This window comes from Mesoplodon bidens (assembly GCF_964165515.1).
Source record: "Mesoplodon bidens genome assembly, chromosome: 2".
In the NCBI taxonomy this organism is placed as follows: domain Eukaryota; kingdom Metazoa; phylum Chordata; class Mammalia; order Artiodactyla; family Ziphiidae; genus Mesoplodon; species Mesoplodon bidens.
The window spans coordinates 5,418,606-5,436,802 of NC_138177.1; the positions used below are offsets into that span (position 1 = coordinate 5,418,606).

The 18,197-nt window shown below is 36.8% G+C and overlaps 1 protein-coding gene across 5 annotated transcripts in view; it reads left to right on the plus strand.

The window, feature by feature from the left end:
- Positions 1-18,197, plus strand: part of DENND1B (DENN domain containing 1B) — a 261,341-nt gene that overhangs the window by 197,945 nt on the left and 45,199 nt on the right. For 3 of the 5 annotated variants that reach the window (XM_081226435.1, XM_081226436.1, XM_081226439.1), the window contains 5 exons: positions 3,742-3,832; positions 10,364-10,404; positions 11,124-11,192; positions 16,267-16,323; positions 17,170-17,277. In XM_081226435.1, coding sequence (XP_081082561.1) covers positions 3,742-3,832; positions 10,364-10,404; positions 11,124-11,192; positions 16,267-16,323; positions 17,170-17,277 — 366 coding nt within the window. The remainder of the gene's footprint in view (positions 1-3,741; positions 3,833-10,363; positions 10,405-11,123; positions 11,193-16,266; positions 16,324-17,169; positions 17,278-18,197) is intronic. The other 2 variants (XM_081226437.1, XM_081226438.1) reach the window with 2 other exon arrangements.

An 18,197-nucleotide genomic window follows, 5' to 3' on the forward strand; every position in this document is an offset into this window, starting at 1 on the left:
TGTCCCTAGGTCTGAAATGGGTCTCTTGTAGAGAGCATATATATGGGTCTCGTTTTTGTATCCATTTGGCTAGTCCAAGTCTTTTGGTTGGAGCATTTAATCCATTTACATTGAAGGTAATTATCTATATGTATGTTCCTATTACCATTTTCTTAATTATTTTGGGTTTGTTATTGTAGGTCTTTTCCTTCTCTTGTGTGTCCTGCCTAGAGAAGTTCCTTTAGCATTTGTTGTAAAGCTGGTTTGGTGGTGCTGAATTCTCTTAGCTTTAGCTTGTCTGTAAAGTTTTTAATTTCTCCATCGAACCTGAATGAGATCCTTGCTGGGTAGAGTAATCTTGGTTGTAGGTTTTTTCCTTTCATCACTTTAAATATGTCCTGCCACTCCCTTCTGGCTTGCAGAGTTTCTGCTGAAAGATCAGCTGTTACCTTTATGGGGATTTCCTTGTATGTTATTTGTTGCTTTTCCCTTGCTGCTTTTAATATTTTTTCTTTGTATTTAATTTTTCATAGTTTGATTAATGTGTCTTGGCCTGTTTCTCCTTGAATTTATCCTGTATGGGACTCTCTGTGTTTCCTGGACTTGATTAACTATTTCCTTTCCCATGTTAGGGTTGTTTTCAATTATAATGTCTTCAAATATTTTCTCAGACCCTTTCTTTTTGTCGTCTTCTTCTGGGACCCCTATAATTCAAATGTTGGTGCGTTTAGTGTTGTCCCAGAGGTCTCTGAGACTGTCCTCAGTTCCTTTCTTTCTTTTTTCTTTATTCTGCTCTGCAGTAGTTCTTCCCACTATTTTATCTTCCAGGTCACTTATCCTTTCTTCTGCCTCAGTTATTCTGCTATTGATTCCTTTTAGAGAATTTTTAATTTCATTTATTGTGTTGTTCTTCATTGTTTGTTTGCTCTTTCGTTCTTCTAGGTCCTTGTTAAACGTTTCTTGTATTTTCTCCATTCTATTTCCAGGAGTTTGGATCATCTTTACTATCATTGCTCTGAATTCTTTTTCAGGTACTCTGCCTATTTCCTCTTCATTTGTTTAGTCTGGTGGGTTTTTGCCTTGCTCCTTCATCTCTGCATATTTCTCTGTCTTCTCGTTTTGTTTAACTTACTGTGTTCGGGGTGTTCTTTACACAGGCTGCAGGTTTGTAGTTCCCGTTGTTTTTGGTGTCTGCCCCCAGTGGGTGAGGTTGGTTCAGTGGCCTGGGTAGGCTTCCTGGTGAAGGGGACTGGTGCCTGTGTTCTGGTGGTTGGGGCTGGATCTTGTCTCTCTAGTGGGCAGGGCCACGTCTGGTGGTGTGTTTTGGGGTGTCTCTGAACTCAGTATTCTTTTAGGCAGCCTCTCTGCTAATGGGTAGGGCTGTGTTCCTGTCTTGCTAGTTGTTTGGCATCAGGTGTCCAGCACTATAGCTTGCTGGTCGTTGAGTGGAGCTGGGTCTTAGCATTGAGACGGAGATCTCTGAGAGAGCTCTCGCCGATTGATATTATGTGAGGCCAGGAGGTTTCTGGTGTTCCAATGTCCTGAACTTGGCTCTCCCACCTCAGAGGCTCAGGCCTGACACCAGGCAGGAGTACCTAGACCCTGTCAGCCACACGGCTTAGAAGAAAAGGGAGAAAAAAGAAAGAAAGCAAGAAAGGAAGGAAAGGAGGGAGGGAGGAAGGAAAATAAAATTATTAACATAAACAATAATAATAATTTTAAAAAAGGAAGACAGCAACCAAACCAATAAATAAATCTACCAATGATAACAAGTGCTAAAAACTAAACTAAGATAAATATAAATATCAGAAACAAGTGAGTTGCAGACAGCAAACCCCAAGTCTACAGTTGCTCCCAAAGTCTACCGCCTCAATTTTGGGATGATTTCTTGTCTATTCAGGTATACAGATGCAGGGTACATCAAGTTGACTGTGGAGATTTAATCCGCTGCTCCTGAGGCTGCTGGGAGAGATTTCCCTTTCTCTTCTTTGTTTGCACAGCTCCCAGGGTTCAGCTTTGGATTTGGCCCCGCCTCTGCGTGTAGCTCGCCTTCAGGCATCTTTAGGGAGGTCTGAGGTCTTCTGCCAGCGGTCAGTAGGTGTTCTGTAGCAGTTGTTCCACATGTAGACGTATTTTTGAGGTATTTGTGGGGAGGAAGGTGATCTCCACATCTTACTCCTCCATCGTCTTGAAGGTCCCCCCAGGACCGTATCCTTTTAGACTATGTCTGTTTAAACCTATTTTACCACGTTTTTGGTTAACACCATTCTATGGTAATAAGGTAGTTAAACCACATTTTGAATAGGAATCTCTTGATTCATTTGCCATTCTTCATTAATTTGGGTCTGTAAGACATTTCTGTCTCAGAATCTTACAACTGATGTGACTTCCTGCTGTTCCTGACCTTCACCTTGCTGCCTGGGAACAGCACTGCCCTCACCACTCTCCTTAGTTGCTTTGTCCACTAACCATTTAACCAGAAAACTAGGGCAGACTGTGAGAATTTTTAAAAAATTCTTATTTTAACTAATACAAGCTACCTTATTTTAACTAAACTTTAAATTTCTAGGGTGAAAAATTGTGGCCAGGATTAATTAATTCCAGAATGAAAATGAACATTTTATGTTAATCCCCAGATCTTCATGTCTGCTTTTCAAGCATCATTTAAGTCTGTCTTGTGTTATCCTTTGCCTCTCATGCAATGGAACCTTAAAGGTACTTCATCGTCCTTATGAGTGGAGAAACCTTAAAATATTTATAATATTTTTCATAATGTAAGTGATACAAGTGTCAGGTGCCACAAATTAACAATATAAAACTAACCAAGTACCAGTAGTACATGTGCGTGTTAAAATATATCACTGGTTTATGCCTGGGATTGGTCAGCAAAATAATCACCTAAGGATATTTTTCAAAACCCCAAGATTCTGCTATGCTGCGTATGTAGGAACAGGACAGAGATGGGACAAAACAAGTGGTGGACAATACGCTCCAGGTACTGTGTTTTGAAAAGGATCTCCAGGTGCTCTTGGTAGCATCTGTTTCCCACCCCAATCTCTTCTTTAAGAATGCTGAAAAATACTGCTGAAAACAACCTCATGCAAGTCAAGTCAACATGCGTTTACCTGAACAATATTCATGTTCATAACCGTAGTTCTGATCATTCAGTCAATACATATGCCAGGGATTGTGAAAGTTATATTTATTTTGTTGTTAAATGGTTAGAATTATCTGGTGTTCTGTTATGCTTTAAAACATAACAGTTTAGATGAGTGTTTTATTTTACTGGATGAAGTTAATATTAACCTCAAAAATACTAACGTCTATCATTTCTTGGATGCTTACTGTGTCAGAGGCTGTGCTAATAAGTCTGTGTTAATTTAATTTAATGTTTGCAGCAGTGCCATGAGGCAGATACTGAGTAAACTGAGGCCTGGGGGGAGGACACAGCCTCACGGGCTAAGGCTCGCTTGGCAGCAGCCTCATGCAGACCCCCACAGAGGCTGTGACCTTTACCGCCACACTGTTTTGTTTCTTGTTAATGAAGTTAGTCTGTGCCGTACATTTGTCATTTAACTAATAAGCTGCTATTTACGGAGTACCTGCTATTTCAGTGGTTTGAGAATTTTCTTGTCATGTATCTGTATGTGTGTACACACATGTGTAATTTATGAGTGTCTGCTATTAATATTTTTGTTGTAAGTAAAAATTAAATATTGGAAGTAAGTGAAAATTAACATATTTGACACTTTTTAATTTCAGTTTATCGATGGTCGACTGGCAAAACTAAATGCAGGAAAGGGTTTCTCTGATGTATTTGAAGAAGAGATCACTTCAGGTGGCTTTTGTGGAGGTAAAGACTAGTTCCAGTGAGATTATCCATTTTCTGAATAACAATTATCTTGATATTTGCACTTTGTCTCATATAATCTACTTCATAAACAACTATTTTCTCCTAAATATATAATATCTTAGATACATTTTTTCATCTTATAAGAACTATAGTATTAAGTTACTTTGCCTGGTATGTTATTCAAGGCATTAAGGTGGTCTCATGAGTTGGTAGTGGTTTGCTTGGATAGTTTCTTAATATTACTGGAGATGAATATCATAGAAATGCAATTAGTTTGTATTTTCCAGCCTCCTGACTAGTTTTCTCCGCTAGAAAACTACTAGTGATATCTACTACTAAGAAAGAACTGAGATTGTTGTTGGTATAGTAGATTTTAATGTAGTCCAGAAAGAAAGGTTTGAACACCACAGCTGCTTCTGTAGTAAGAGTGTCATTGTAGAAGTCTACCTTCTTTTGCTTTGCAGACCCTGCAGCGTTAGGAACAGACTTTTCAGTTTACCGTCCCATGTTCTTACACTTGTCACTGTAATAAGTGCTCACTTAAAGCAGTGGAAGGAGGCGTCTTATTTTGTATGTGTGACACACAGTTAGGTGATATCCCATTTTTATTTATTATAATTAGCTGTAATATAACTGAGCAGTTCCATTGTTTGAACTGTAAATAATCCAGACAGTGTTACAGTACTCAGGAAATTAATGACTTAGGGACTGGTTCTCTGTACCTGATGTTCCCGTATGCAGTCCTGATTCTGGCAGAGACTTTTGCTTGAGACCTTGAAATGCCCTCTTCACTCTTGCAGCCAGCATTTGCTGAGTGTTTCCAGTGTACCAGGTGCTGTTCTAGATTTGGGATGGACTAAACAGCTAATCCCTGGTGTGTTCATTTTCACCTGGTGTGATAGTAGTTCTTCCACTTACATGTAGGTTTAACTTTTAGGGAAAAAAACCCTTTAGTCTGTGTGTGAATAAATAGTTGCCAGCCTTGAGGAATAAACTGTGAAAAGACAAAGAGTAAAAAGTCCTCATCTACAGATTTCCCCAAATTTAATTTTAATCTTGAATAAGATTGATGTTTGCACCACAAAAATACAAAAACCATCGAGATCATTTGTTCACTATAAGAGGTACAGATGAACTGAGCAGTTATGGACCTTCCTCGAATGTAAGCATAGCATTTCACTGAAAGCTTGCAGCTTTGGGAAAAACTTAGTTTCCTTGACTCAGCAAGTGAGCTGAATGTGGAATCATTCAGCTCCTCGCTCTCCTCAGCTTCTGGATAAAAATTTAGCTTCAATGGAACTTTTGTGTTAAAATAAGGCTTTTTTACTTTTCAACTCAGACAAGCAAAATATTGTCAGCTCGTGGACGAATTGCTTGAGGCGCCTACTCAGCATTTACATACCTGCCGTCTCATTATCGCTGTCACCCGTGGGGCTAGTATCTTATATGGGATTGAGGATGACATCGTGTGACAGTAATGGGGTGGAACTATGATCCCTTTGTAGTGAAATTCTGTAGTCATCACCATTGGCCCACAGACCTCTGTAACAGAGGAGAGGGTAGGTAGCTTTTCTGGTGGGAGGAGGGTCACCAAATTTTTTCACGGAAGGTCCTCCTGTTTAAAAAAGAACAGAAGAATATTTATCACCAGGTAGCGTCTGATTTAGAGACTGCTGCATTTTCAGCACAACTTAATGCCAACCACTTTGTTGTTCCTTCTTAAAATGAAAAAGGTTTTGAACTCTTATTTTACTTGAAGGAGCCAATACTGATCCAAAAGGAAAGCATCATTTAACAAGTATTCATTTCAGTAGGTACAGCAAGAAAGTACATTAGAAAATGATGCCTGGCTGTCAAGTGCTATTCTTTTAATTATTATATTTTAGGTTATTATCTTAGAGATACATAGAGATTCTTCTTAGAAGAAAATAAAGCAAAATCATTAGAATTTGAAATAAAAAGACGAATAATCTTTTAAAAATTAGCATTGTTCTTACTAGTGAGACATATGTGTATGTATAGTTCCAAAACTAGTTCCTAGAAGTCTGCTCCAAACATTTGTCACCTAGACTGCATTTGTGAGAAAGAATAGGTCTGAGATACCGAACTGGTGTTCAAAAAGTAAACTGTTATAATTTTCTCGTTTATCTCATAGTTACAGTAAAAATTATGATAAATGTTCATACTTACTGAATGTTAGTATGTGGTAGAAGCTCTTGTAAGAGCTCTCCAAGCATTATCTCACTTAACCCTCACAGCACCCTGGGAGGGACTTTGAGTGGGTTTGTTTTTTTTTTGGTGTACCCTTATTTTTATGAGGGTACCCCCCTTGATAATTTGCCCAAGGTCACATGTGACGGCCTGGCTTCGGAGCTCCTGCTTTAATGACTGTGATCTATTGCCTTCTTATGATAAGAGAGCTTCTCAATTAGAAGACCTTCAGTAAACAAGAGCAGTACTCAAGCCTTCTCTGCTCTGATGGATAAAAGCAAAATTCCTGTCCTTTTGAATATCCTTTGAAGATTTTTTAATATATAAAACCTTCAGAAAAATCACTGTAGGAGAAATCAACATTCACTGAAGCTAAAGAAAAAATCATATGTTCCTTTAAGCAAAAATAGGAAATTTTAGACAAGCATTTCATTTCTCCTCTTTCTGTTCCATTACAGTGGCAGTTTATATCCTATTTTTGTTGCTAGTATGCATGGTTATGATAAAATGAATGTGAGTATAGTGGAGCTGTGTAATTACTGTGGCTATTGTGCAGCACATCACATGTAGAACATCTAGATTCACATTGGGTCTAGAACTGTGGTTAACAGCTGTGAATGAATGGGTGTGGATTTTCCAAAATGCTTCTCTGTCCTGTGAATCCCTGTGGTCAGAACTGTTAAGGAAATCCATGTTACCCCTGATCCCTTTCGTGGGAGACTTGTAGAACATTCAACCTTATCTTAAGAGGAAAGTAAAAAGAATATCAGAAAATGTGTAGAGGGAAGAATATCATAGAGGTTAAAAGGTCATCAAAGAGACCACAAATAGGACAAAGGATGCAATTAGATAAACACAAATATCAGTCTGTGAAAAAGCAACTGAGGAATATTGAGTAGTTAAGAACATGTTTTCTTTCCCCCATAATTTTTTAAAATTGAGTTACAGTGTTATATCAGTTTCAGGTATATAACATAGTGATTCTGTATTTTTCTAGATTATGCTCCATTTAAAGTTATTATTAGATATTGGCTGTATATTATACTGTGCTGTACCTTACATCCTAGTATTTTGTTTATTTTACAATGTACCTAGTAGTTTGTACCTCTATTTTTTTCATTTAAAATAAGACTAGTTATTAAAAATCCACATCCAGTTTTCTGAACTTTAAAAAGGAGACACATTTTCAGATTGATTTTATATACAAGTGTGTGGTTACTCTCCATTAATAGCATTGGTTTCTTCATTAGTTTCCCAGCATAATCTGATCAGTCTTGTATTTATTTAATCCTATTTCTTTTTTTACTGACTGGTTACCTAAGACATTTGAAGGGGTGGTGGATAATCATTAGTTTTAGTGACATGTATCTGGCCTCACTGAACAATTTAGAACAACTTACATTTTTTGATAAGTGACTGCAGGTTACTGGAATTTAAGCATATATATTTGAAGAGAAAGTCTTTGCACAAGTGAGAAAGATATTTTGACCTTGAATGTGAGAAAATCACTTGTTTGATTAACAAGTACAATGTTAAGAATTTCCTCAATAATGCTTATTATTTCCATAATCCAGTTACTTTAAAAGAAAGACTTAGGGTTTTTTTTTTTTGGCATTTAGATTTATTTTTTGAGAAGAAAAACAGCCTTTTTTAAAAAACACACATTATCAGAGAATAATGTGCTTGTCTCATAAATTTTGTGGAAATAGGAGCCTTCAGACTTAAAAGCACTAGAGTTGAAAGAGACAATTAGCCTTTAAAAATTTTTTTACTAGGAATCTACCTAAATTGTACTACATGTTTTCCTATTATCTTAAGCTGTTTACTTAGGGACTTCCTGTTTGCCCCTATACCACATGATTCCACATTATTATTACGGGTGGATCTTATTATCAGCTCTTTCTCCTCTAGGTATCAGCTTTGAGCAACCCCCTTTCCTTTCTAATATAATCGCTTTGAAGTCATGCAGAGGAAATCTCTATATAACTTAACTCTTCTCATATTTTATTTATCCTTCAATCTTAAAAGTTGAAGGACTAATGAACCAAGAATTATAATACCTAAATTCTTATCCTTTCTCAATTGCGATCTTTGTGAACTTGGGCAGATAATCACCTCAGAACCTCAGTTTCCTCGTTTGGCAAGTTATTTGTCAGAATAACTAAGTTGACGGTGTGCTGTCCCATGCTACACGTTGCAGCAGCCATGTTACAGACCTAGTCCCAGTGGCATGGTTCACAAGGGTAGAGTGGCCTGACCCACAGACCCACTGGACTGCAAAGCCCACTTCCTTCCCATCCAACTGCTCTGCCTGTGGCACCACCTGCTTGGCCTATTTTACAGTAGAAAGATGCAACTCAAGTAATATAACACAGACAAAAACATTTTGCAACCTGTAAAGAGCTGAATATGTATGAGCTATTTTTATTCCTCACAACTTTCTCCAAGAACTGACCTTTCTGTAACTGCTCTGAAGTTTTAAGATAGTTACTTTCTTTGTGGGTCAGAGGTTTAAAAAATATGTTTTCTGGAATGACAGGTGTTCCAGAATGCTAAATAGTTATCATATAGTAGTTGGTGTTTCTCTTTCCACTTTCTTAAATTCATTTTGGGGAATGAATTAAAACACTTTCCAGAATACTATGAATAATAACCAAGTTTTAAATATGTGATTTCCACACAACCATTTTTAGTAGAGAAGTAAAAAGTATATGAACTGATGAGAATTTTTAATAGAGAAGTAAAAGTATATGAATAATCTGGATAAAGACATACTGTTTATTTTTTGTTAATAAAATCTCCTTGAGAAATAAATTAATAGAATAACTTGGATTTTTTCATCATTTTACAAGGGAAATAAAAATTTAAAAATTTTGGTCAGGCTGTATACTATCTGAAACTCATGCCCTTTAAGCAATGCATAGGCTATTTTAGGTAGATACATTTTGCTATAGTCATTTCATAAGATTAGAAAAATATTGTTTTCCTCGTATTTCTTCTTCCAGAAAAGGTACAGTGTATTGCTGAGTAGTAAGAGATGTTTTTCAGAATAGGGGTTGTTTCTTGATGTTTCTTTGAAATTAGGGAGAGATTTTTAAGTATAGGAGTGAATCCAGAGCTGGAAATTTTTTGCCTGATGTTGACTAGGGATGCGAAGGTAACAGCTAGAAAGAAGTTCTTGAACTAAGGATCATTCTGCCTCTGTGTTATAACAGCAAGGTGATGCATTTGTTAAAAAGCCACAGCTACACACAGGAGGAGAATACAATCTACTTTAGGGATCCTTTGTACTGGGTAGTCAGTCTCTGAGTAACCTTTGTTTTTTTCTTGTGGGAGTATTTAAGCATTTAAACAACCAGGAAGGTAGATGAAATCTAACTAAAGTCAGCTGATATAAAACAGTACTTTAGTTGTGTGGCTTTTTTTTTTTTGGCCTTATATCATCTTATTGATTAAATTAATTATCATATTTGGAGCCAAATATATGATTACTAGTTTTACTAGGACTGGTTGTGTGAGCATTTGAACTTTCTGATAACCATGAGGAGATGCTACCATATTTCCTTGGGTAGTATCTTTCAGATTTGGATTTACAACTAGAGAATATTTTCAGAACATTACTGCAGGTTAATTGCATCAAAGTAAAATTTGCTATCAATTAATACTAATGTCTAACAACTATAGAGGAATCTTTTTGGTCCTCAAGGATCTTTGCATTTCTAAATTTCCTTCTAGTTTTTTCCTTTCCTTATACACTTTTTTTTAAAATTTTTAACATCTTTATTGGAGTATAATTGCTTTACAATGGTGTGTTAGTTTCTGCTTTATAACAAAGTGAATCAGCTATACATATACATATGTTCCCATATCTCTTCCCTCTTGCGTCTCCCTCCCTCCCACTCCTTACACACTTTAAATATTGTTTTAAATGAACCTAATTGTATAAAAGAGCCAAACTTTTACAAAACAACATAGACATAAATATTAAAAAATCAGTTTAAAAGATGTAGGAATTTTGGATTTCAAAAGAGAGGTTATTTTTTCCCTCTGAAAGTAGTGTTAAAATGAAAGAAGATAGAATACCTTAACGTGTTATCTTCATATATGAGTAAAGAAAAAGTAGTCTTTAAAATGCTAGTTACTATTTTCCTAAGAATTAGAGCATTTATTAGTTCTTATGGTGAATTGCTTCTTTTACAATATTGCAGATAAATAAAATTTGCCTACTAAACTCCTGGAAATACTAGTTCTTGATGAATTTTGGTTTATGGATTTATTTTTGATCAGATATTCCTGACATCTTCTTTTTATATATTTCAGGGAACTCGAGGTCATATCAGCAATGGGTGCATACAGTCAAGGTAATAATAAACTGTCACAGTTTCTTTTTTTTTTCTTTCACTCTGACGTATATGGGAAAATGTTCAGTTCATGTATACTGTTTATGTTTATGCTGTTTATTGGCAATATTCGAAATGTTTCTATGTTTTCTCACACTTTAAATATTTTTATTTTATGCTTATGGTTTGTTGCTACTTATAAAGAAAATTTTAAAATAGAAAGCTTTTGTCTTTCCGTTTTCAAAATAAATGGCTTGATTTGAAAAGCAAGATTTTACTGTCACCTTATAATATATTCCAGAAGAAGGAGTTAGGCAGAGTGGTAGGATTTGATGGGAGTTTTATTATTTCTGATAATGTGCTTCTGTTAATATGATTATTTAAAATATAAAACTCTCTGTCACAGATTGAGACTTTATTACCATGCAGAGAAACAGATGATTGTATTTCTTTTTTATTAAACTTTAAATATATACTGGTCATATTGCCCAAGTCTGCCTAAACTGCAAAGATGAAGGGATTTTATTATGCCAATTAAAAGAACAGAGTAGAATGTTTACATTTTGTGTGAAATTACTATGGCGTATGTAAAAGCTTGAAAACATTCAACATGAAATAATTTTGTAGGTCTTTCTTTAAGCTGTGGGTAAAGCTCTTTTTCTATACTTTTAATAATGCTTTGTTTTCAGGACAATCTGGCCAAAAATTTTTAGGACTGTGTTTCTGTTTTTCCTTTGCAGAAAGGAGGTGCACTACTCAACACAGCAATGACCAAAGCAACCCCCGCTGTGCGAACAGCATATAAATTTGTAAGTTCTCTTTGGTGTTTTAAAAGTTCTACTGGTAAAATTTTACAACATTTTCCTAGATGATAAACATGTAAATCCAAAATCTTTTCTATTTTCCTTTAAATAAGCTTTTTAAAAAATTTAGAGTTAATATTGACTGAAGCAAACTCAGTTATTAAAATTGTATCATTGTCCAGACAGGATATTTCCTTTGTATAATCTAAAAACGGTTCTTCATTTTATTTCAAACGTATCAGCAAAATTGTGCCCTCAAATCGAAACCGTCCATGATGAAGAGCCATTTTTAAAGATTTGATTCTTTCATTTAACAACATATTTTAAATTCTCATTGTGCACTTGAGGCTTAAGTAGGAAAACATTTTTAAAAATATGGCAAGTTCTCTTCCCTCAAAGATACTTTGACTCTCCAAAATGAGAATTCTTCAGTGATACCCCATGGCTGGTAGTAAAATAATAATGATGATACCAATAGCAACCACAATAAATAAATAATTAACAACCTAAAAATCTCTTTGCTGTGATAACTGAGACCCCCCAGGAGCCGGCCCCTCCTGCGTCCCGTCTCATCTCCCCGAGCCCCCAGCCTTGGTGTTTCCAGACCCTGAGCTCTTCTCATTTCGTGAATGCAGGGCACTCTCTTCTGCCTCTTTATGCTTCACAGGCCGTTCCTGCTGCTTTTGGGATGTCCTTTTCTTGGCTTCTATCCGCCTACTAAATTCATCCTATAGACGTAGTTTAGACATTAGTTCCCCTCAAAAAAAAAAGTCCCAGTGCCACACAAAAAGCATTTATATAGCGCTTCTGTGCTTCCACAGGACCTGTGGACAGACCTCTGCTTCAACACTTGTTATGTCTGTGCACCTGGTATCTATCCAGGAGACCTGTAGGAGCTGGTGGCTTGCCACTCAACAAGGCTTTCTTTGAAAATTCAATAGGTCATATATATAGTCTGTATTTCTAAAAATATTCTGGGCATTAGTTTTGATTTTATAAGAATTTATCTTCACATGCTTTCTCAGTAATGAATCAATGTGATTGAATTAATGATAGAATAATATGTTTTGATAACTTTAGAACTTAGGTTCTTTCCCTGACTTACAATTTTGATATATATGTAGCCCCCATTTCTGTTAAAAAAAATCTGTTTCAAAGGTTATGTTTTATAGTAGCGAGGCTAATGTACAGAGTGGATTCAAAGATACAGAACCAAAGCTCTGAACGATCTGAAGCCTTATCAGGAAGTAAAAGTAAGAAGAGGTGACGTTTTGTCTTAGAAGTGTCAGCCTCTGCCTTTGTTCAAAGCCTTGCTAGGAAAGCTCTCTGAGTAGATGGCCTTCTCACTCTAATTAATACTGGTGGTTTGATCTATATACAGTTTTTGAAGAGATGTTAATTTTTCACAATGAAATAGCACATAGCTGCCATGTAAAAAAAATCGAACTAATGTTGAGCCTCGTTTTCCACATTTAAGATTCTAAAAAGGTGTCACAGTCAAGTACCCTTCATTTTGATTCCTGAGAGAATGCTCAACATTTTCCTTCAGGCTTGGAGAGGTTGTATTTTAGTTTTGCTAAATATGTGTTCTTCTCCTTAATTTCACTCATATCTTCCATAAAAGCACGGAGATAAAGCAAACATGTTCAAAACCCCATTTGTGATTTAAATTTTTATGCTTCTAACCAGTATTTTATTTTGAACCCTGCTCAGCAGAACAGTAAAATATTTCAAAAATTTAAAATTCTGCTCTTTGGATGATTATTCCCTAAATTAATTTCAGGCAAATTAGAGTACTTAGAATATACTTAATCACTTTTAACATTTGTCTTGTGATGAGGTTGAACATGAATCAAGAGGTTTGGGGCAAGTAGATAAGTCAATCTGTGACCTTCATGGTTGTACCTAAAACTCTTCTTTCTAGACTGCTCATATTCTGAAATATGAACTCTGAAATTCCTCCTTTGACCACAGATTGCTATGAACAAAATTCTCAGTTTCTCTTGTGTGGTATAACAGGATTTATTTACCTTGAAGTTCTGTAGATAATACATTTTTTAAAACCCTGGGAACCATGTTTTTAACTGTTTTATTCATTCAGCAAATCACTATCATGATCTAGGCTTTGTACTGGTTATAGGAGCAGGACAGGCACTGCAAGTAAGAGAGGGACTGTCCCTGCTTTTATATTTGTATTGCTGTGTGACTCTCGGTGCTCTGGACGTACTACAGAGGTACCGAATATGTATTCATCGAAGGAAATAATGATTTTGTCCTATACTTAGAACTTTTTTCTATGCTTAGAACATTTTTCTGTCTTGTGTTTTTCCATGCTAATAAGGAGCCATAAAGAAAACTTGAGTTGACATATATATCTTCTTATACATCTAAAAATAACAGCAAAGTGAATACATATTTGATTTGGCTAAAAGATTTTCTGAGTCAACTTTCTTGTTAGGTCTTTGCATTTTAAATTATTAGCCAAAGCCGTATTTGCTGGGTGCTTTTCTGCAGAGAATACTTGTTCGTTGATAAGTTTCCACTTGATAAATTGAAAAGGATAGAGAGATCCTGTACCCCACCTTCCGGATGGTCTGAGAGAGGTCAGTGAGGGGGAGGTGGACAGCAGGCGTGTGAGTGAATCAGCACAAGGATGGCTGACCGTGACTGACACCTCACTCAATTCTGCATTAGAAGCATCTGAACGATGAGTGTGAATCATGTGGGTTTTGAAAGAATAGAGGATATTTAGGTAAACTAGAATATAGTCCAAATGTGAGGAAAGATAGGTGCAAATTTGAGGAGATTAGAACAGGAACATTTTTGAGTGGGGTAATTATGCATTTTTACCTAATGGGAATGTAGGCATTAATATAGGACCCTTGAAATAGATTCAGTGGCTTTACCACTAAAGTAATGCATGTGAAAATGCTCTATTGATTCTAAAGAACCATGGAAATACAATTAGTGTTATGTGGCTTTTTAGATTATCTTTTGCTGTGTCTCATATGTTTTGGTTTTGCCTCATTTACAATAACGAAATAACTGTTCAGTTCAGAACATTTCTTGAGCAGTTACTGTATGCCAGATGCTTGCTGAGTGCTTCGGATATTAACAGGCCCCTCTTCCCCTCCGTTAACTTGGGAAGACCCTTTCTGGAAGTAACTTGGCTTCATCTGCATGACCTGAGTCTGTAGAATAAGACTCACAGTGCCTTTTCTTTCATGAGGCTTAGATTCAGTGGATGTATTTTAAAAACCTTAGTTTCTCCTTCTTCTTGGGAAGAAGATGGGAAGAAGTTGGACTTGGACCTGGATTTGAATCTAGGCTGTGCAGGCTTATACCCTCTGAGTCACTTTCCTTACTTGTAAAGTGTAATAATAATAGTACTAACTCCATAGCGTTGTGGTGATTAAATGAGGTAAAGCATGCTTGGTACCCGGTGCACAAACGCCGAGGAAACGCAAAATAAATGTGAATTTCTTTTCACTTCTTCTGTGGGTGGGAATTTCCAGTGGGAATTGAGCTTTTCTGAAAGTCCCCCGTGGTCTTCAGTTCACTCACGCTGCACGGGAACCACAGCGGGACCTCACGGCCTCCGATTCTGGAGCCAGGTTCCCCTGGAACGTGAACAGAGCCTTTAAATTGTTAAATGACTTGTAATTTTTCCAGGAAAACTGTATATGACATAGACACAACAAGACTCGTGTCTGCCTATAAAAGCACTTTGTAAAGTTGCCTGAGTTTCTTTTTTTTTTTTTACGTCTTTATTGGAGCATAATTGCTTTACAATGGTGTGTTAGTTTCTGCTTTATAACAAAGTGAATCAGTTATACATATAATATGTTCCCATATCTCTTCCCTCTTGTGTCTCCCTCCCTCCCACCATCCCTATCCCACCCCTCTAGGTGGTCATAAAGCACCGAGCTGATCTCCCTGTGCTATGCGGCTGCTTCCCACTAGCTATCTATTTTACATTTGGTAGTGTATATATGTCCATGCCTCTCTCTCATTTTGTCCCAGCTTACCCTTCCCCCTCCCTGTGACCTCAAGTCCATTCTCTGGTAGGTCTGTGTCTTTATTCCCGTCTTACCCCTAGTTTTTTCATGACATTTTTTTTCTTAGATTCCATATATATGTGTTAGCAGACGGTATTTGTCTTTCTCTTTCTGACTTACTTCACTCTGTATGACAGACTCTAAGTCCATTCACCTCACTACAAATAACTCAATTTCATTTCTTTTTATGGCTGAGTAATATTCCATTGTATATATGTGCCACATCTTCTTGATCCATTCATCCAATGATGGACACTTAGACTGCCAACAAACACATGAAAGAATGGTCAACATCATTAATCATTAGAGAAATGCAAATCAAAACTACAATGAGGTATCACCTCACACCGGTCAGAATGGCCATCATCAAAAAATCTAGAAACAATAAATGCTGGAGAGGGTGTGGAGAAAAGGGAACACTCTTGCACTGCTGGTGGGAATGTAAATTAATACAGCCACTATGGAGAACAGTTTGGAGGTTCCTTAAAAAACTAAAAATAGAACTACCATGTGACCCAGCAATCCCACTACTGGGCATATACCCTGAGAAAACCATAATTCAAAAAGAGTCATGTATCACAATGTTCATTGCAGCTCTATTTACAATAGCCAGGAAATGGAAACAGCCTGAGTTTCTTAAAGTCCAGACACTTGCCCAAATAACCTGCTGCTGTGATGTGCTTTCTCTTTTCCTTGCCCATTTGTCAAAGTTTCAGATTATGGCTGGGCGGTAGTCATCTGGTGGCCTCTTTTGTTTTTTAATAGTTTAGGAGGCGGAATAGGCTAACTGCTAGCCTTTGTATGATTCCTGTGCAAACAGAGACTAATCATGCTTTCACCACCTCATTTAGGTGTAATAGTGGGTGGTATGTGTCCCTGAAAATAGAGCTTTAGATTATAATTTCTTCTTTCTCTATATAATATGAAGACTTAGTAGTTTTCATTAAATGGGATCTCATGTACTTATTCCTTAAATGTAATAGAAGCACGCTGAGCCAGACACTGGTGTTATCATTTTCTAGGCAAAGAATCATGCAAAGCAGGGAATAAAGGAAGTGAAGAGTAAGCTGAGACACAAGGTACGTCCTGTGCTGCTTTTCATTCTACCTTGATTCTTGCGTTAGTTTGAAGCTTATGCCTTACAAATCACACGAGATTTATGTTTCTAATGACTTTTGAAATATGCTTAGCCCTTTGTTCAAGAATGTATTTTTCATAACCAGCCCTCTGGCAACTATCTGCCATTCTATATGCACCCCCTGAATAATCTCTTTATTGTCTGCATATTTTATCACAGAGCTACCGAGATCTTCAAAGATGCTTTAACAGGATGTATGTTTTCATAAAGTTGATTGCCTTGATATCACAATTGAAATTCTTGCTTCAAGCTGAGAATTTTTTTTTTTTTTAAGATGAGCTTTGGTGCAGAATTAAGGCAGGAATGCCATCGTTTGGCTTTATAGGATCTTTCCAATAGTAGCTACTTTAAATTGAAGAATGTTCTTAATTTACAAAGGTGTATTTGAATCTGTGAATATTGCATATATGTGAATAGTTACGTTTATGTATATGTGTGTTTGATTTGATTACATATAATATCTTTGCAGATTTTATCAGTTGTTGTGTTTTGAATTTCTGCCTCTGGAGGGAAGAGACTAGTTAAAACTTTCATTGTAGTAATGGAGAGTGAGTGATCTTCATATAAATTTTATTGAAATTGTTCAAAGGAGTCAGATTATTTTGGAATATATTAATTCATAATATAGAAAAATGTATTTTCTTCCTAAATAGGTTTTTTTAAACTTGTACCCCAAGTGTTATTTTGTTATTCGCATCTGTATTGGATACTTTATCTATTAAGCAAAAAAGTTTAGTAATAAGATGAGTATTTTAGAATAATCACTTGTATGCTGCTTCACGTGTAGGAAAATGAGGACGATTATGGGACTTGTTCTGGTTCTGTACAATATACGCCCGTCTACACGCTACACAGTGAAAAGGGAAGAAACCTAGCAAGGCGTAAGCTTGCCCAGGTGAGGTTGTTTACCCTCCCATCTCCCAGATTTTAAAGTCACGCAATTCCAATCAATTCTTCAGGAAAATTTGGAACCCATTGATTTTTTTTATCATATGGTGAGAAACCCTGCGTTGACGGTCAAGGAGGTGAGTAGGTGGCGTCTGGGCCACCTACTGGGCCACGTAAGAGGGTCCTGGGAGCCCAGGGTCCAGGTCCCAGTCTGTACACACGTCACTGGGTCATGTCCTCCTGGTGAGTGGAGAGAGACAGAGTAGTGTGTGGTTGCCTGGGACTGGGGGTAACTTACTGATGGCTTCCTTTACTACAAAAGTAAGATAAAACTCATACGTGGGGATTTGACTGCTAAAGTAATCTGTAAAATTAGAATATGAAGTAATGTATGTCTGTCTTTTTCGAAAGTTAGGTATTTTATTTGCTATCAATAGTTAAAGCTTCTGCTTCTATCTAATACTACTTAAAATATTGTCCTAAAGTAGGAAAGGGTCCAGGATCATAGCTGTATGTGTCTCTGATTTTGCATCATAAGTGTGTTGCTGCTTGTTTTAAGGAAGCAAAATTTGCATACGCCAAATCATACTTTAAGTGGTCTTAGAAAACTAGCTTTTAAAAGGAATTCTTGAGTGGATTATAGTTACGAAACCATGGAACTGGAAGCAGCTGCAAAGCTTCACTTATCACAGTCACCAAAGTTTACAGTTGAGGAAGTTGGTAGCCGAATGGTCCCATCACTTACCTGAAGTCTTGTAACTAGTTAGTGGCAGGGCTGGACGAGAGCCCACCTCCGGTGCTCAGGCAGCTCCTTGGCTGTGCAGACACTCAGTGCAGGGCTTTCCTGTGTCTTTAGGAATGGGGAGGGGGCCCCGGAAGCGGTGCTAAAACCTCAGCCTTTGTAAAGAAGACCCGTTCGTTTGGTTG